The 21,201-nt window shown below is 38.9% G+C and overlaps 1 protein-coding gene and 1 long non-coding RNA gene across 3 annotated transcripts in view; one reads left to right on the top strand and one right to left on the bottom strand.

Annotated features, from left to right (window-relative positions):
* Positions 1-21,201, top strand: part of LOC306902754 — a 36,147-nt gene that overhangs the window by 1,186 nt on the left and 13,760 nt on the right. The window lies entirely within an intron of this gene.
* On the bottom strand, positions 1,111-8,878 carry LOC306902753 (matrix remodeling-associated protein 8-like). The gene is made up of 5 exons (XM_079471587.1): positions 8,726-8,878; positions 6,280-6,329; positions 4,534-4,860; positions 3,627-3,953; positions 1,111-2,635 (listed from the first exon to the last, which is right to left on the bottom strand). The coding sequence occupies exons 1-5, from the start codon at positions 8,815-8,817 to the stop codon at positions 2,424-2,426; spliced, it is 1,008 nt and encodes a 335-aa protein (XP_079327713.1). The 5' UTR covers positions 8,818-8,878; the 3' UTR covers positions 1,111-2,423.

Here is a 21,201-nt window from a genome sequence, read left to right as displayed (position 1 = left end):
ACATCATGAATGCCACTGCAGCCCATCTGCAAAAATGTTCAACGGTACGTCTGTACACGCATGCATAACTGATTGTCATGCGTATAACGCACTACCACATTTTCTAATCTCTATTCATTCAGACATAAATAGGAAATGGATTCACTTCTCCATACTTTAAAATCCTCGCCTAATTTTCTGGAATAAGTAGAAGAGTAAAGAGAAAACACGACTGCAAAAGAATATTGCAGGATGATATAGCTGACAGCAAGGATCATGAGAACTCCACGGACTTCAGGTCCATTGGTAGTCACTTACAAGCTTCAAGTCAATATGATTTTTCATTGTAGTTTTACTTTATCAACTCACGAGGGCCTAGGTGGCGTGCGGGTGCTATCAGAGACTTCTTATCTGGCTCTGTTGGTTTGAAACTGTTTATATCTGATACGCAACAATCTTCGATATGTGACATGAGGGCCAAACAGATTCATACATTGACACACAACCTATCAGATTATTCCGTGCAGAAAAGCAATGCCAAAGCACAACCACATAAGGCAAATAACTACAGTTGATTACATGTTCACTGCATTAAAAAAAACATCTGCAAACACAAATTGAGATGAAAATAATCTAAATAAAATGTGTCCTGAGATATGCAAGGTGAGTGAAACATGAGGCATAGTGTGAAAATATACAGAGGATGAGCAAACATGACAGGCACAAATATACATTGTGTCACACGGTAGTGAAGTTCCGTGTGCTAAGTAAGCTCATCCTGTGTGTCTTTCCACACTTTGGACACATAAGACACAAAGACAGCAAGTATGTTTGAGGGTAAAGACATGTTCTACTCTTCATTCCTTATATTTGCCAGCAGTGTCTAACACTTCTGTTACAAGGTATGTTGAACATTACACTTATTTAAAATGTACTACGCAAGGTACTGAATTAGTTAGTTTACCTTTTCCTTACTTAGGTTGTGCTTCAGCACTGCTTTTAACCAAAAAAGTTTGTAGATTGCATCTTAAAGAGAATGTGCCCTTGTTAACTTGTGACGTATTTGGCTAAATCCATTTTAAAGAAAAAATTAAAAACAAACCAGTTCATTATCAACGTTATTCTATAATCCCTATACAAATGTAAATGCATATTCAAACAAAAAAAATGTAAAAATGTTTTTGCTGATTTATTTTTATACCAATAATAATGACAATAGTACTTATAATAATAATATTCTGATCAAATGTATTACTTTCAAAAAATATATATTTTCTTTCCTTAACTTGCATTATTAGACTTTTTAATTTCAGAATAGAAAATAGAAAATAAATCAGAAAGACAAATTGCCAGGGTTGTTTGGGCCCCTGAATACAGAATAACATAAGAGGAACCAATCCTGCATTACTATCGATTATTATTTTTTCCTATTGACAACAGTCGGTGCTAAAACAAAACAAACTGCTATAGCAAAGGCAACAGATTTTATTATGAATAAGTTAAGCTAGTAAAAAACACATTTATGCAATATTCACTGTACCATACATTCACACAATAAACACTTAAAGAACAGGTTTACGAAATGATCTTTGGTGTCACTGTTTGGTGCCTGTACAAATCTAAAGGTTTCCTTAAAAAAGCAGGTCTGAACATTAAGGCAGACAAAAATATAAACAAATAATTACAAAATAAACCAACCGACTGATTTACTGGTTGTAAACCAACCGACTGAAAAAACTATTAAGAGACTATTACATTGAAAATAAATTATGTAAAAAGTTATGGAACCGTGGCAAGGTACGGCAGTCTTTTTTCAAGCATTTAAGTACAAAATAAAATACACACATAACAACGGCAGCGTTCTTTCCTGTTGTACCAGTGGGTTAGCTTGGAAGAATGACCCTGCATCAGCTTTACAAAACCTTAACGGTACATTTGCATAGAGCACATTTTGTAAAAGTTTAAACAAAAATAAAGGAAATAAAAAATTCAATTTTTTATGTTGTATGTAACAAACTATTAGTATTGAAATGAATCACCAACAAAATGTAATCTCTCATGCGAACATGCCCCTTCCAACATCATTTACAATTACAAATTTCGTACGTGTTGTGACATGATGTTTACATGATGTCAGAAAGACCTGACACACAGTGTTTAAGGTATATTATAAAAAGCATTCTTGCATATTTCAGTGCAACACATCTGCCTGTAGTTTTCAAGTAACAGAAATCCAGACGAAAAAGCTGCGTAATCGGCCGATCTTATAAGATCAGTAGTAAGTTGGGGCAGAAGAGGGATACCAGAAAAATTGCTAATGTTTGACTTCCACCAGATCAAGTGCTGGAGCAACAACCATCATCAGAACTTAGTGGCATCCCCGTCACTGCTACTATGTTATAAAGCTGTATAGTTTTAGATCTCATCCATAGTGTGAACAGACTCTAATCGTGATGATTTTGATTAACAGGTTCAAGCTCTACCTCAGAAGCAGCATCCGACTTCTGTGATCTAGATGATTTATAACATTTTATACACAAAATGACAACAATAACTAACACAATCCCAGCTAGGATAATCACAGTAATTGATACAGGCACTATGTTTGTTTCTTCTGATTTATTTCCTCCTCCTGCATCTTTTGCTTCCGTTGATTCTGCAACAAAAAAAGTGAATAAAAACATCACTGTTGTGTGATAAAAGCAACTAAAACTACATCAGTGACCTTAAAACATTCAGAGAATCATTTACTGTATTTAGATTTTAAAGAAGTCTTATTTTGCTTCCTCACATTTTAAACTTTATTTAGTGTTGCTGTCTTTAACAGAAAACAGTTACAGTGTGTTACGGTCTGTAGTGATCACCCATATGCCCTAATATTCCTTATATTCAGAGCAACAGCTTTTTTGTGTAATATACAGACATATTGTGTGCCTAAATCTATTTTCAAGTTGTGCCTTTAAAACTCAAAATGGCTCCAAGTTCCAGTGATCATTCCAACAGGCGAGTCAAACACTTTAACATGAGTGAATTTATAAACTACACAGCTTTTACACAGTAGTTGGTGTCTTTTGCTCTTGTAAAGGTGGTTCTGGATGTTTTTCTACATTTGCATTTCCCGATGAGGCAAAACTGATACCAATTTTTAAAGCGTCAATCTGCGATAATTTGGGGTAAAAATGATCTGAAATCAATTACTCAGTAAACCACAGATCAGTGTTCAAAATGATTGTCTTATCTATCCCTGATTTAAAATGGTAAGCTTATAATAATATTTGTACTGTCGGGTCTTTAGAAAAGGGGCCAAATAACAAGTCCTGGCCACAAAATCTCTTTACAGCTCAGAGCAATTGTGCTCTTCTGTTGTTTACAACAGATAAAGAAAAATGTAGCATTCAATTATTTAATTTGTTAAAAATGTGCTTTAAAGTTAAGAGCTGGTGCCACCAGTGCCATCCATCTCAAATGTAAATCTAGAGCCCTGTTTAATCCCAAGTGTGGAAATCAAAAATCATAATGAATTGTAATATCGAATCGCAATAGTTATATAATCGCAATTCTCAATTATCGCAATATATATTGAATCAACACACAACTATCAAGATAGTATTGAATTGGGAGATAAGCGTATCATAGTTTGTACTCACCATTAATAAGCAGCTGGACTTTCACATGTTCTCCTGAATGTATGATGTAACATTCATATTCTCCGGCATCAGTGTGTTCAAGTTTGTTGAGTTGGAGGGAGAAGTTTCCTTTGACAAACTCATCAGGAAAACATTTTGTTTTGTTCCTGAAGTTTGGTTCCTGATGCTCCACTGAACCTTTACCTTTAAGTATATCATAGACGTGCATGCTGGCATTGTATCTCCAATGAACATTAATGTCTTGACATTTGAACTCCTTTATATTTGAAGCACATGGCAAGGAAACAGAACTTCCAATAACACCGTCAACTCTGAACCGTGAATACACTGAAATGAGAGAAAACATTCAATGCAACACAGTCTAGCTTTTCTGCATATGGCAAACCTTTATCTTTCAGCATTAGTTTGTGTATAATGCCATGTTTACAATTGGTTGTATTAAAGCATGTGCTATAGTTATGCCTGGGATTTACAATGACCATCAAAAACAGAAACTTTCGGAAACACTGCAGACCCCATTTGCCTACACCAAATGAAGAGAATTATGCAAGTGTTTAAATTCATACCGCGCCTCTTATAACTCCAGTCTAATTTTTTCCATCATACATCATTTCAAAACAAACCAAAATGATTTTTTAGGAAAAATGTAACTCCAAATATCAGGATTTTTCCACTATGTGCAGCACAGAACATTTTATGCCGGTGCCAGATTACACATACTCAGCGTAAAAGTCTAGAGCCCTGTTTAATCCCAAGTGTTGAAAACAAAAATCATAATAAATTGTAATATCGAATCGCAATAGTTAAATAATCGCAATTCTTAATTATCGAAATATATACTGAATCGGCACACAAGTATCATGATAGTATTGAAATGGGAGATAAGTGTATCTTAGTCTGTACTCACTATTAATAAGCAGCTGGACTTTCACATGTTCTCCTGAATGTATGATGTAACATTCATATTCTCCGGCATCAGTGTGTTCAAGTTTGTTGAGTTGGAGGGAGAAGTTTCCTTTTACAAACTCATCAGGAAAAATGTCTGCTTTGTTCTTGTACTTTGGTTCCTGATGCTCCACTGAACCTTCACCATTAAGTATAGTAAACACGTTCATGCTGGCATTGTGTCTCCAGAGCACATTGATGTCTTGAAGGTTGTTCTGATGTCCATTTGAAGCACATGGCAAGAGAACAGAACCTCCAATATCCCCCTCAACTGTCACCTGTGAATATACTGAAATGAGAGAAACATTTAGTACAAACACATTCTGCCATTGCTGCATGTGACATGAATTTATCAGCATTAGTTTGTGTTTAATGCTACGTTTTGTAACTATGTAACTTTTGCTACCGTTATGCCTGCTATTCACACTACTTCAAAGTTTTCGTGACTCTATGTCATGACAGCAGTGGATGCAGTTTGTTTATCCCGGACAGCAACAGAGTTGCGAAAATGTGTTTGTTTGTGAACGTCATTTCGTAGACGATTGTTTCTTAAACAAGTACCAGTTTTACTCTGGATTTGCAAGTTGTTTGCAACTGAATAATGGAGCAGTGCCAACGAAAAAAGTTGCCTTTCTGGAGCCTGAAACACAGCCAGTAAGTAAAACTTTGTAAAATATCTGTGTTTTGTTTGCAATCCGTGCGTAAGTGCATTTAATGTAAACAGCAGGAACATTTGGGGTTATCCCCAGTTTGCCATTTCAGTGTTTTAAAGAAGAAAATATAAAGAGTCACTTTCTATGATATTTTAATTTATTTGAATTATGGCTTTTTGGAATTTTAGAAATGTATACTGGAACGACAAGGGATTTCATAGAGCTGTAATCTTTTACATGAGCTTTCACAAGCGATACATGACCAATGACAACAACCATCTGAAGTCGTTGTTGCTGTGGTTCTTGTGCTACTACAGGTTTGGGGTCCGATTCAGGATCATATAAGTATGGCTCGATCACGCTTTAAGCCATAGTTAACTACAAAACGTCTTTGTGCAGTATGTTCATCCATGCAACAGCTGGCAGACTGATACGCAAAGGCTGTACGTAATCTACTTTAGCTCCGCCCACAGGAGCTGGGCTTATTTAGGGGAATTTTTTTTTTCTATATTTTATAAAATATATATTTCGGTGTTCAGTGCCGCAAAACCAGGCATGGAGTTGTTTACACTTTCAAAGGATGATAATGGCAGCGTTTATATAAGTGTGTTGGTGGGGACTCCAATACAATATAAACACACTTACAAATGCATTTTCACCCGCTCTTTAACTGTTACGCTGGGCTGGAATTTGTGGCGGAAGAAAGTTGTTCCCCAATAGACACTTGTGCCGTCGAACTGTTTTTATCACAAACTTGTATCATTGACCTGAATATTTCTATTTCATTCACACACAATTTAAAGCAATATATTAATGTAAGATTGTTCTCATAAGCGTGTTTTATGGCTCTATATCAGCATGGCAATGATTGTCTTCTGTACTCGGCCTGCGGCCTCATGCCTCTAGTCTAATCGCAGACATGCTCATATAGAGCTACATTATTACATTATTGACCATTATATGTTTTCTCAAGAATTGCTACGGTTTAATATCAATCAATAAAAGTAGTATTAAACAAAAATGCACTAGTGTAAACAGTCTCAGCGGATTCTCACCTTTATCAGTGATCCAGATGTTTACCAGCAGTGCATAAATGTAGCAGCAGCTGCAGAAACAGAAAAACAGAGTCAGGGCTCTAGACTAACATTTGAGACGGGTGGCAATGGTGCTACCAAGTTATACAGTCGGTGTCACCAGTTAGTCGTGGGGTGAGGCAAGAAAAAGGAGTCACTGAAACTACATCCAAACTTGTTTAATACATAGTAATAATTATTGTTTATACATACACTGAAATATCTGCATGCTTTGTCGAGCTCCAGTCATATTGTCTGGGCTTGTTTTTTGGTCACTTTGGGCCTTTAAAACATATTTTGATTAAATCGTCTCATGACTTTTGTTTGTGACAATACCTAAGGATTTTCTATTGGCCTTGGCACAAATAAATGTAATGAAGGAAACATACAAATGAAATAATACTGGCCATGTGTTTCAGGTAGGTTAGGAACAGAAACGGAATTAAGAAATCAAATGTACTGTAAATGCACTTTATACACTACACTGTACAAATTACGTATAGATTAAAGCTTATTTAAGTTACAAAAGTTAATATGTCAGGAGCTGTGGGTGTTTTTTATCTTTATCCAGGGCAGCACAATTAATCGTGATACTCACATAATACCGTATAAATCTACCCGCCTTGTGCCATTATTATAATATCGGAGCGGTTTTGATTACGTGTTTATGAGCAGCTTGTCCGGGAAGCACGGCTCTGTGATCAGTAGAAAGTGCTACCCCATCTTAAATCACTATGAGTTTGAGTCGCCTAACGCGGAGGTATAGTGCTATGTCATGCTTTCTGACTTCTTTACACTGTACGTGCTGGCTTCTCATGCTCAACATGGTCATCTTATTAAAACAATGAGCTGGACGTATGTTGTAGCATTTCTGTGCTTGATTCACTCCCCCAGCACAACTGGTTTCTGAAAGTTTTTTATAAGTCTGGATCCCTGTTTCGTAACACGTTTATCTGATTCTGACAGTCTGGACAACTTTTTGCTACCTCTTCAATCTCACCAGAGATAGCTCTGTGCAATTTCTTTTATTCTCCCGATTCCAGAGTGGCTGGTATGCAGTTCCTTCAGCAAGGGCTTTCTCAGCGGTGGGGGTATAATGACGCCATAACCCTGATTGTACAGTCAGCTTATATTGTAGAATGAGATAAGGTGTATGTTTGTCAAATATCTTTCCTTTCTTACCCTGAGGAATCAAGACAATCACTTCTGACAGGACTGGGTCAGTTTGCGTTAAGTAACTTTAATCTAAAGGATCTCAGCTTGTGAACATTCTGGAGGTGAGTCTGGCAGAGGCAGCCTGGACAGTCCATCTTCTGCGTTACAGTGCTGCTCAAGTCTCTTGTATTTGACGCTGTACTGATGCGCTGACAGCAACAGAGCCCATCGCTGTAATATTACATTAAGCTTTCCCAGTGATGAGCAGGTCATCAAGATAGCACTGTAGTCCATTTAAAAAAATACTCAAGATCTGGTCCATGGCCCGCTTAAACAGAGCTGTAGCCAATGTATTGCCGAAAGGAAGCCTCTGATATCTGTAAAGGCCCTTATGCATCACAATGGTCAGCAGTTCCTTGGAAACTAAATCAACATGCATTTGGAGGATAGCTTGACGTAACTCTATTTTGCTGAATCTTTGCTCGCTTGCTAATCCAGCAAAAAGATCGTCAATTTGCGGCAAATGGTCCTGTTCCACAGTCAGAACTGGGTTGATGGTGACCTTAAAATCCCCACGAATTCTGACTGATCCATCTTCTTTCATGACAGGAACAATTGGTGTTGCCCATTCGCTAACACACTCACTTTCTTTAACAGTCCTGCTTCTTCCAGACGAAAAAGTTCCATTTCCACCTTTGGCATGATCGGTTAATTCTGCTCATTTAAGTTTAAATATACATGAATAAACAGTCAAGTGGCCTGATATTTTAACTAGTATATTATGGTAACCCACCGAGATCATGGGATAGTTCAGAGAAAGTAATACCAGCATAACATGCAAAAACAATGCACAGTAAACTGTTCTACATTCATTGACTGTGAATGTGCAGTTTTTCAATGCTCGAATGTCCATATATGTAAGCCACAACGGTGAATCTTGAACTGGGAACAGATAGAGGATGGTGATGCTTGTCCCATATAGGGATTTTAAAGCAAACAATAAGACCTTAAAATCAGTTCTGTAATTTTACTACAAATAAAACCAATAAAAACACGGTTTCTCAGAGCTCCAGATGTAGAATGTAGTTCATTTCTTATAAGAAACAATTATTGTTAGCCCAGCAGGCTAATATCGAAATAAACATTAGTGACTCAACCGAGTAAACAACGCTGTACGTGATGACCTTTGTATTGGTATTTAGCACCATATTAGCCCTTGAATGCTAAGTGAGCTAACAAGCACGCTTTACATTTGACAAAAAAATATCTTTACCTGATGATCGTGGTGCGAAATATTATGAATCCAGGAAAAATATTAGCACCGCCATAATGAAGTTTACTTTTATGTTTATTTACAGAAAGCATCGTTCGGGGATTTGGCGTGCTTTTGATGGGAAGGGACACAGTTACCGCCACTGGGCATGCGCACTTCAACACCGCAACATGCCCACATAATTTTTGTCACGCAGCAAACAGTTGATTATTATTTTTGTATTATTGTAAGGTTAGGTTTAGGGTAGGTGAAGGTGTAGCGTTATGTAATGCAATTGATTTGAATTATATAGCGAGGTTTTGCACCACTTCCGGCTGCAGCTGTAGCTCACTTCTAGCAACAACTGGTTACTTTCGGTTTCTACGGAAGTTCAAATGCATGATTGTCACGTGGATGATGTTATGACTGCTGCGTTTGAAATCATGTGACAGTACGTTCTGATTATTTAAAACAGTATGCTCTTAGTATGTCTGGGAGTAGTATGAATACATTACGGACTTACTGCGTTCGTTGTCATAAGAAAAACATTTATTAACTTAAGTTTTAACAATGGACTAAATATTTATTTGATTTACCTAAAAATGTGTTCGTTGCTCAGCTCCTGTGGCATCATGGGATAGATAAATATCCATCTCGTTCGCACTCACAAATCTCGTGAACTCTACCGCGGAATAAGTAGACCATCCGGGTATTTCTCACCTACTGTTTTTTGCATGGTTTCGGACATACTATTTATGACCAAGGCCGCGACAAAATACCCCCACTTGCGGTCTTGGCCACTAGAGAGCGCATGTACGCGACATGAAGTAAGTCTGTCCAATATCTTAAAAACGCCAAAGTCAGAGCCCTAAGAGCACACTAAATATCTTGAAAGGGTGTAGGTTTTATTGGTTATGTATTTGTAAAACTGCTTTTTATCACATGCTTCGAAGCACATTAATTAACCTTACATGTTTGCACTTGCTAATTGTGTCCCAACCAGTTAGAAATACTACATGTTCACTTGGGATCTTCACACCCACTAGAATACTTGGGCCAAAAACAGGAAATAGGTGTAGTGGAGCTACCGTCAAGCTACGGAAAAATGTAGTTAAGTTAGTTAGTGGCATTGCTACTTTAGCTACTCTCCAACACTGCAGGCGTCCGGTCCTGTTCAGCAGTCGGTGAGCCAGCCATCATTCCGGCCGATGATTTAACCGGCATCCCAGCCGGTGACTCAGCCGGTCCCTACCAGGTTTCCTGGGACTTTGCACTCCCGAGCGCCACCCCGGACTAAGACTGTCCCACCCTGTCCCAACCCATTTAAACTCCCCCCCCCCCATGGATTTATGTGTTCACCCACCATGTACTCCTTCTCTTTTTTAATGTTACCATCACTTTCCATTCCATTTCTTCATCCTTCTTCCCCAGGCTTGTCTTTACAGCCTTAGTTTTTTGGTTTGTGCCATTATCCTCCTAACCTAATGTAGAACTTCCAGAACTATTACTCCTGTCTTTCCTCTTCCTTGATACCTCCTGCAAGTACATACTATCACTATCATCATAAGCACTTTCTGTCAATTTCATCCACGGTACAGTTATTACTAATCCCGCCAACGTCAAAGACTTCCGCAGTACTTTCCCCCCCAAAATCCTCCATCAGTCTGCCCAAACAACTCTCAGAGATACTCTTAGGCCCTGTCCCAAATTGCGCTATTGAGGTGAACTTAATTTGCGCATGCCTGGCAAGTCAATGAGTCCATTGGGGGTCCCATTTGTCTTTTAGTGCTCGGAGGTGTGCTGGCGAGCGCCGCCCTTGTGCCCTTGACTGAAAGCAGGCATATGAAACATACTTGACTGTGTAAAAACAACTCAAACAATGCTTTGAAAAGCAAACATTTTCCATTAGAAATACATCTACGCTGCTGTTTGAATAACACACACCTTCTCTATTCAGGTATCGGTGACACTTTTGATACACTTTTATGCAAGAAGGCTCCTCCTTCTATGGGACACACCTGATCAGAAGCCAGTTAGAGACTAAATCTGGATTGTGACAAAACTTTTATTTTTATTTTTATCTGACCGAGGAATGTTTTTACACTAAGTTTCTGATTGTCTTTACATTTTCACATCATTCTTTTTTAGGGGAAGGCCACTACGGAAGTATTTACTAAAATGTTTTTGGCTGTCAAATTTTGTCTAAAGAATGAAGAGGAAGGTACACAGAACATTGTTTCAGTGTAAAATCTTTCAGACATGTTTTAATTGTACATGCTGTCCCTTAAAAATAATATAAGTTAAATAATAAAGTAAAACAAATAAAATTATATGATATCACACTTGATTCTTGTCACAGTTGTTGGTGACACAGTGAGCTGTGACAAATGTTTTTTCAAATAACTAAAATCACTTAAAAAATGTTTTTTGAAGACATTTGAAAAGTGGAGTTAAGATATTTTAATTCAAATTGAGGTCTTTTTACACAAAATAATTCAAGACTTTAAAGATCTGTTGATACTCTGTTTTATGTTAAAGATGAATCAACCCATAACAAACTGAACAGCTGTTCAGGTAAACAAAAGTAAAACATTCAACGTGACAGGAGAAGGTTTAGAACACTATCAAAAAGTTATAACTGAGTATATTTATATAATATTCATGTTATATAAACATAAAATGTTGAAATTTATTGGATTGTTTTGTTTATTTAATTTTTTAAACAATTTGTGTTATACAGAAAACGTCTCGGCTACATATGTTACCTCTGTTCCCTGATAGAGGGAACGAGACGTTGTGTCGAGCCGACAGATGGGGTTTGACTTGAGAACCTATCATCTTCTGACTATTTTGAAAAGGCCAATGAAATTGGCAGGGCGTCCCAGAGCTTTGGCAAAGATGAGAGGACCCTGCCCTCGGCCACCACAGAGGCCTTGTTTCTCTAATGGTGAGAAGCCGTCCAGTACCGTAGGGCAGCTGGGGAAGCGCTTTCGCAGGCATATGCCCTACCGGCCTCACGTGTTGGTACCATACATGACTCAGGCTGACACCGGATCTCTGCGAAGGTTATAGAACCTTGCAAAGATGTTGGACGTAGCCCTCTACAATTATCTGCCTGAGAGGCGCCCTGAGACAGTGCCCACGAGGAGGCCACACCCCAAGTGGAGTGTGCCATCACTGCCAGTGGGCACGGGCGGTCCCGTGACCGGTACGCTGTCGCAAAGGCGTCCACGATCCAGTGCGCCAATCTCGGTTTGGAGACGGCCCTCCCATTCTGTTGACCTCTGAAACAGACAAAGAGCTGCTCAGAGCTCCTGAAGCTCTGAGTGCCATCTAGGTAGAGGCGCAACGCACGTACCGGACACACACGGACGGGGTTGGGTCTTCCTCCCCAGTGGGGAGCACCTGTAAGTTCACCACCTGGTCCCGAAGAGGAGCATTTTCAGTATCCCCGGATTGCCTTAATTTCTGGCACAGTGACTCTCACTTGATCCTGAGACCCCGGCCTGGCAACGTGCCCAAAATTTAGGCGATCGGGGATACGGAAAATGCTTGCAGGTCCCCTGCCCTATGGATTCAACAGATGAGGAAGAGCAGCCTCTGCTAGGGGCTCGAAAGGGGCCTCTGAAGGCCACCAGGATCACATGAAGGTCCCAAGATGGAACGGGGCGCGGACGGTCGTATTCAGCCTTCTCGCGCCCCTCAGGAACCTAATGACCAGGTCATGCTGCCCTGGGGCTTGCCAGCAACTGGTTTGTGATGAGCGGCGATTGAAGCTACATAGACTTTCAGTGTGGACGGGGAGAGATTACTTACCTGTAGGAAGGACAGCACGTACCTGATCGAACATTTGCGTGTGTATTCTCCCCGAGAAGAACACCAGGACAAGAAGAGACTATTGGAGACTATGGCCAAACATCACAGATTTTATTATGAATAAATTAAGCTAGGAAAAAATAAATGTATGCAATATTCACTGTACCATACATTTACATGTTAAACACTTAAAGAACACGTTTGCCCAATGATCTTTGGTCTCACTGTTTGGTGCCTGTAAAAATCTAACTGTTTCCTTATAAAAGCAGGTCTGAACATTAAGGCAGACAAAAATATAAACAAATAATTACAAAATAAATCAACTGACTGATTTACTGGTTTAAAACCAACCTGTAGTGCCACACATCTGCCTGTGGTTTTCAAGTAACAGAAATTCTGATGAAATGTGATTAAAATGTGTGTTATTGGCCAGTCTTATTAGATCAGTAGTAAGTTGGCGTATCAGGGATACCAGAATAATTTATAATGTTTGACTTCCACCAAATCAAGTGCAGGAGCTACAACCATCATTAGAACTTAGTGGCATCCCCGTCACTGCTGTTATGTTTTTAAAGTTGTATCGTTTTAGATCTCATCCATAGTGTGAACAGACTCCTTATCTTGACGATTTTGATTAACAGGTTCAAGCTCTATAGCAGAAGCGGTATATGACTTCTGTGATCTAGATGATTTATAACATTTTATGAGAGAGATAGCTATTTTATACACAATGAGAGAGATAGCTAACACAATCACAGCTAGGATAAACACAGTAATTGATACAGGCACTATGTTTGTTTCTTCTAATTTATTTCCTCCTCCTGCATCTTTTGCTTCAGTTGATTCTGCAACAAAAAAGTGAATAAAAACATCACTGTAGTGTGATAAAAGCAACTAAAACTACATCAGTGACCTTAAAACATTCAGAGAATCATTTGTATTTAGATTTTAAAGAAGTCTTATTTTGCTTCATCACATTTTAAGCTTTATTTAGTGTTGCTGTCTTTAACAGAAAACAGTTACAGTGTGTTACGGTCTCATCGGGATCATCCCTATGCCCTAAAATTCCTTTCCAGGACTTTATTATCCAGTGCAACACCTATTTTGTGTAATATACAGACATATTGTGTGCCTAAATCTATTTTCAAGTTGTGCCTTTGAAAACTAAAATATCTCCAAGTTGAAGGAGTGAATTCATACACTACACAGCTAGTTACACACTATACACAATAGTTGGTGTCTTTTGCTCTTGTAAATGTGATTCTGGATAATCTGCTTATTTTTCTAAATTAGCATATCCCGATGAGGCAAAACTGAAATTATTTTTTAAAGCGGCAATCTGCAATTATTTAGGGTAAAATAATCCGAAATCAATTACTGAATAAACCACAGATCAGTGTTCAAAACTATTGTGTTATCCTACCTTGATTTATAACGGTAAGCTTATAATTATATTTGTACTGTCGGGTCATTAGAATAGGGGCCATTCAAACTCTTGGCCACAAAAGGTTTTAACAGCTCAGAGCAATTGTGCTCTTCTGTGGTTTACAACAGATAAAGACAAAAGCAGCATTCAATTATTTAATTTGTTAAAAATGTGCTATAAAGTTAAGGTCTGGTGCCACCAGAGTCTAGAGCCCTGTTAAATCCCAAGTGTGGAAAACAAAAATCATAATAAATTGTAATATCGAATCGCAATAGTTATATAATCGCAATTCTCAATTATCGCAATATATATTGAATCTGCACACAAGCATCCGGATAGTATTGAAATGGGAGATAAGTGTATCCTAGTTTTTACTCACCATTAATAAGCAGCTGGACTTTCATATGTTCTCCTGAATGTCCGATGTAACATTCATATTCTCCGGCATCAGTGTGTTCAAGTTTGTTGAGTTGGAGGGAGAAGTTTCCCTTCAAAAACTCATCAGGAAAAATGTCTGCTTTGTTCTTGTACTTTGGTTCCTGATACTCCACTGAACCCTTACCATTAAGTATAGTAAACACGTTCATGCTGGCATTGTGTCTCCAAAGCACATTGATGTCTTGAAGGTTGTTCTGATGTCCATTTGAAGCACATGGCAAGAGAACAGAGCCTCCAATATCCCCCTTAACTGTCACCTGTGAATATACTGAAATGAGAGAAACATTTAGTACAAACACATTCTGCCATTGCTGCATGTGACATGAATTTATCAGCATTAGTTTGTGTTCAATGCTAAGTTTACACGATGCATTTTCATTTTGAAATGCATAACTTTTGCTACTGTTATGCTTGCTATTCAGACTACTTCACATTCTAACATGCTATTAAATCCATTGTGGCTTCTTTATACTGTTAAACGTGCTGGGTGCTCAAGCTGTGCTCGATACAGTCCACCAGCACTACAACCTGTTTCAGAAAGGTTTTTAAAAGTCTGGATCCCTGTTTCCCTATGGTTTTATTGTGCATTCTCCTGGAAGAGCACACCCACAATTGAACCAGAGAGCGAGCAGAAGAGTATGAGCATTAGTGTGTTTCCTTCCTGAAGACGCCGTGAGCACCGTGTGTAAAAGTGTATTGTAAACAGACAGCAACAGAGATTCGAAAAATGTGTTTGATTGTGAACATCATTTCGAAGATGATTGTTTCTCAAACAAGTACCAGTTTTAAATTTGCATCTGAATGTTGGATTAGATTAGATTAGATTCAATTTTATTGTCATTACACATATACAGTGTAACGAAATGTAGTTTAGGTCTAACCAGAAGTGCAATTAGCAAGTTCAGGATATACAGTTAGAATAAACACAGAATACAATATGAGAGAATATAATATAGTGGGCATGGACTATAAAAATATTTTGCAGTAGGTATGTTCTATGAAAATGTGACAGTAGGTATGTACTATGAACAATATATACAGATGGCTATATACTATGAACATTAATGTACAGGTGGATATGAACAGATAATAATTTGGACTAAACAGTAGTGCAAGTGACTTCAGTGTACATAAATTATTGACATTAAAGTTGCAATGGAATAGGTGAGTTAATGCAGTTGTTGAAGTTACAGTGCAGTGGATGAGATAATGCAGTTATTAAAGTTACGGTGCAGTATATGAGTTAATAGGTTGCAGTCCAGAAGATGAGTTAATGTAGTTAATAAGATTACAGTGCAGTAGATTAGTTAATGCAGTTATTGAAGTTACAGTGCAATAGATGAGTAGATGCAGTTAATAGAGTTACAGTGCAGTAGATCAGTTAATGCAGTTATTGAGGTTACAGTGCAAAAGAAGAGTAGATGCAGTTTATAGAATTATAGTGCAGTAGATAAGTTAGTGCAGTTATGGAAGTGGTCCATTAATGCAAATGAGCATTCAAGTGAGCAGTATAGAGTGCAAATGATGCTGTGTGTGTGTAAACAGTCCGTTAGAGCAGATAACATGAAGTACTGGTGTGTACAGTTCAGTCATGCATGGCAGCCCTGTAGTGTAATGTAAACTATGTTATAGCAGCATTAAAGTTAAAGGTAAGAGAAGTAGTGGAATCAGTGGGAGGCAGAGTTCAATAATGAAACAGCTCTGGGAAAAAAGCTGTTTCTTAGTCAGATGGTTCTTGTCCGGAGGCACCGGAAGCGCCTACCAGAAGGCAGGAGAGTAAACAGTCTATGAGCGGGGTGAGAGGAGTCCTTGAGAATGCTGCGAGCTCGACGCAGACAGCGTTTCTTCTGGATGTCCTCAATGGGAGAAAGTGTAGTCCCTGTGATGCGCTGTGCTGTTGTCACCACCCGTTGCAGTGCCTTGTACCAGACTTTGACACAGTTGGTCAGGATGCTCATTATCGTGCAGCGATAGAAGTTCACCAGGATAGTTGAAGACAGTTGGTTCTTCTTCAGTGTCCTCAGAAAGAAGAGACGCTGATGAGCCTTCTTGACCAGGCATGAGGTGTTGGTGGTCCAGGACAGGTCCTCCGAAATATGAGTCCCCAGGAACTTAAAACTGGAAACACGTTCAACAGCCATCCCATTAATGTGGATGGGGTCATGTGTGCCTCCTTTCACCTTCCTGAAGTCCACGATGATCTCCTTTGTCTTGGAGGTGTTAAGGAAAAGGTTGTTGTCTGAGCACCATGTGGCCAGGTGCCGGACCTCCTCCCTGTATGCAGTCTCATCGTTGTTGCTGATGAGACCAATCACCGTTGTATCGTCTGCAAACTTGATGAAGGAGTTAGATCCGTTCACAGGCCTGCAGTCGAGTGTGAAAAGGGAGTAGAGAAAGGGGCTCAGTACGCAGCCCTGTGGTACGCCAGTGTTGAGGGTGTTGGTGGTGGAGCAGATGTGGCCTAACCTAACAAGCTGAGGCCTGTTCGTCAGGAAGTCCATAATCCAGTTGCAGGGAGGGTTGTTAATGCCTAGGTTTCCAAGTTTGACGATTAGCTTGGAAGGGATGACGGTATTGAAAGTGGAGCTGAAGTCTTAAATGTAGTTGTGGTAATGGATGTTTCGTTTCCCACATGATGCAGTCTATACGGAAAGACCAATCATAACAGGCTGGGATGGCAGGCCAATCGAACCACAGTGGTGCTTCAATCAAAACGTTTAGGGTATTTGATATTAAATGCATATTGTGAGAAAATGGCATATAAGAGTGTTGGTGGGGACTCCAATACAATATAAACACACTTAGAAATGCCTTTTCACCCGCTCTTTAACTGTTACGCTGGGCTGGAATTTGTGGCGGAAGAAAGTTGTTCCCCAATAGACACTTGTGCAGTCAAACTGTTTTTATCTCAAACTTTTGCCATTGACCTGAGTATTTCATACACAATTTAAAGCAATATATTAATGCAACATTGTTCTCGTAGTCGTGCTATATGGCTGAATATATCAACACGGCAGTGATTGTCTGCTGTACCCGGCCTGCGGCCTCGTGCCTCTAGTCTAATCACAGACATGCTCATATAGAGCTACATTACTACATTATTGACCATTATATGTTTTCTCAAGTATTGCTACTGTTTAATTTCAACCAATAAAAGTAGTATTAAACAAAAATCCACTAGTGTAAACAGCCTCAGCTGATTTTCACCTGTTTCAGTGATCCAGATGTTTACCAGCAATGCATAGATGTAGCAGCAGCTGCAGAAACAGAAAAACAGAGTCAGGGCTCTAGTTTAATCACAAATTAAAACAAATCATTATTGTTTGTACATTAACTGAAATAACTGTATGCTTTGTCGAGCTTTAAACAAATTGTCTGGGCTTGTTTTTTGGTCACTTCTGGGCCTTTTAAACATATTTTGATAAAATCGTCCCATGACTTTCGTTTGAGACAAGACCTAAGGATTTTTTCTACTGGCCTTGGCACAAATAAATGTAATAAAGCAAACATACAAATGAAATAATCAGGGCCATGTGTTGCAGGTAGGTTAGGAACAGAAACTGAATTAAGAAATCAAATGTACTGTAAATGCACTTTATACACTTCACTGTGCAAATTAAGTATAGATTACAGCTTATTTAAATTACAAAAGTTAATATGTCAGGAACTGTGGGTGTTTTTAGTCTTCATCCTAGGGCAGCACACTTAATCGTGATACTCACTTAAAACCGTATAAATCTACCCGTCTTGTGCCATTATTATAATATCGGAGCGGTTTCGATTATGTGTTTATGAGCAGCTTGTCCGGGAAGCACGGCTCTGTGATCAGTAGAAAGTGCTGAAAATCTGAAATCACTATGATTTTGAGTCGCCTAACGCGGAGGTATCGTGCTATGTCATGCATTGACTTCTTTACACTGTACGTGCTGGCTTCTCGTGCTCAACATGGTCATCTTGTTAAAACAATGAGCTGGACGTATGTTGTAGCATTTCTGTGCTTGATTCACTCCCCCAGCACAACTGGTTTCTGAAAGTTTTTTATAAGTCTAGATCCCTGTTTCGTAACACGTTTATCTGATTCTGACAGTCTGGACAACTTTTTGCTACCTCTTCAATCTCACCAGAGATAGCTCTGTGCAATTTCTTTCATTCTCCCAATTCCAGAGTGGCTGGTATGCAGTTCCTTCAGCAAGGGCTTTCTCAGCGGTGGGGGTATAATGACGCCATAACCCTGATTGTACAGTCAGCTTATATTGTAGAATCAGATAAGGTGTATGTTTGTCAAACAGCTTTCCTTTCTTACCCTGAGGTATCAAGACAATCACTTCTGACAGGACTGGGTCAGTTTGCGTTAAGTAACTTTAATCTAAAGGATCTCAGCTTGTGAACATTCTGGAGGTGAGTCTGGCAGAGGCAGCCTGGACAGTCCATCTTCCGCGTTACAGTGCTGCTCAAGTCTCTTGTATTTGATGCTGTACTGATGCGCTGACAGCAACAGAGCCCATCGCTGTAATATTACATTAAGCTTTCCCAGTGATCAGCAGGTCATCAAGATAGCACTGTAGTCCATTTAAAAAGCTTCTCAAGATCTGGTCCATGGCCCGCTTAAACAGAGCTGTAGCCAATGTATTGCCGAAAGGAAGCCTCTGATATCTGTAAAGGCCCTTATGCATCTCAATGGTCAGCAGTTCCTGGGAAACTAAATCAACATGCATTTGGAGGAAAGCTTGACGTAACTATTTTGCTGAATTTTTGCCCACCTGCTAATCCAGCAAAAAGATCGTCAATTTGCGGCAAATGGTCCTGTTCCACAGTCAGAACTGGGTTGACAAAAACACGTGATGCAATACAAACACGACAACCATATCGTGTGGACATTTATATAGACAGGCTGCATAATTTGTGGTTTTTACTTTTGCTTTGCGTGAGGTAAAATTCACTTGTTCTGTAACCTACTTTGGAAACGATCACGATCTATAAGATTCGCTTGAGAAGTAGACTGTGGATGTCTTAGGAATCCATCACGCCATAAAATCGTCAGATTGCAACACTAAACAGTAGAGAACTTGATGCATACTCAATCAAATACACGGTACTATTTCGCGGAAATCCGCGGACGCGGATTCAGTCTGGCCCTGCTGATGACCTTTTTATTGGAATATACAAGCTGTTCCACAGTCAGAACTAGGTTGATGGTGACCTTAAAACCACCACGAATTCTGACTGATCCATCTTCTTTCATGACAGGAACAATTGGTGTTGCCATTTGCTAACACTCACTTTCTTTAACAGTCCTGCTTCTTCCAGACGAACAAGTTCCATTTCCACCTTTGGCATAATCGGGTAATTCTGCTCATTTAAGTTTAAATATACATAAATAAACAGTCAAGTGGCCTGATATTTTAACTAGTAGATTATGGTAACCCACCGAGGATAGTTCAGAGAAAGTAATACCAGAATAACATGCAAAAACAATGCACAGTTGGCTAAACTGTTCTACATTCATTGACTGTGAATGTGCAGTTTTTCAATGCTCGAATGTCCATATATGTAAGCCACAACGGTGCAGCTTGAACTGGGAACAGATAGAGGATGGTGATGCTTGTCCCATATAGGGATTTTAAAGCAAACAATAAGACCTTAAAATCAGTTCTGTAATTTTACTACAAATAAAACCAATAAAAACACGGTTTCTCAGAGCTCCAGATGTAGAATGTAGTTCATTTCTTATAAGAAACAATTATTGTTAGCCCAGCAGGCTAATGTCGATAACAAAATTAACATTATTGACGCTGTACGTTAACTGATGACCTTTTTATTGGAATATTAGTACCGTATTAGCCCTCGAATGCTAAGTGAGCTAACAAGCACGCTTTACATTTCACAAAAAAATTATCTTTACCTGATGATCGTGGTGCGAAATATTATGAATCCAGGAAAAATATTAGCACCGCCATAATGAAGTTTACTTTTATGTTTATTTACAGAAAGCATCGTTCGGGGATTTGCTTTGCTTTTGATAGGAAGGGACACAGTTACCGCCACTGGGCATGCGCACTTCAAAACCGGAACATGCGCACATCATTTCTGTCACACTGAAAACAGTTGATTATTATTTTTGTATTATTGTAAGGTTAGGTTTAGGGTAGGTGAAGATGTAGCGTTATCTAATGCAATTGATTTGAATTATATAGTGAGCTTTTGCACCACTTCCGGCTGCAGCTGTATCTCACTTCTAGCAACAACTGGTTACTTTCGGTTTCTACGGAAGTTCAAATGCACGATTGTCACGTGAATGATGTTATAACTGCTGCGTTTGAAATCATGTGACAGTACGTACTGAATTTGAAAAAGTACCTAACTTTCGACCTTTAAAACAGTATGCTCTTAGTATGACTGGGAGTAGTATGAATACATTACGGACTTGCGTTCGTTGTCATAAGAAAAACATTTATTAACTAAAGTTTTAACAATGACTAAATATTTATTTGATTTACTTAGAAATTTGTTCGTTGCTCAGCTCCTGTGGCATCATGGGATAGATAAATGTCCATCTCGTTCACACTCACAAATCTCGTGAACTCTACCGCGGAATAAGTAGACCATCCGGGTATTTCTCACCTACTGTTTTTTGCATGGTTTCGGACATACTATTTATGACCAAGGCCGCGACAAAATACCCCCACTTGCGGTCTTGGCCACTAGAGAGCGCATGTACGCGACATGAAGTAAGTCTGTCCAATATCTTAAAAACGCCAAAGTCAGTGCCCTAAGAGCACACTAAATATCTTGAAAGAGTGTAGGTTTTATTGGTTAT

Source organism: Barbatula barbatula (assembly GCF_947034865.1).
Source record: "Barbatula barbatula genome assembly, chromosome: 13".
Lineage (NCBI taxonomy): Eukaryota > Metazoa > Chordata > Actinopteri > Cypriniformes > Nemacheilidae > Barbatula > Barbatula barbatula.
Note: the sequence above shows the minus strand (reverse complement) of the source record. Positions and strands in the feature narration are given on the sequence as shown.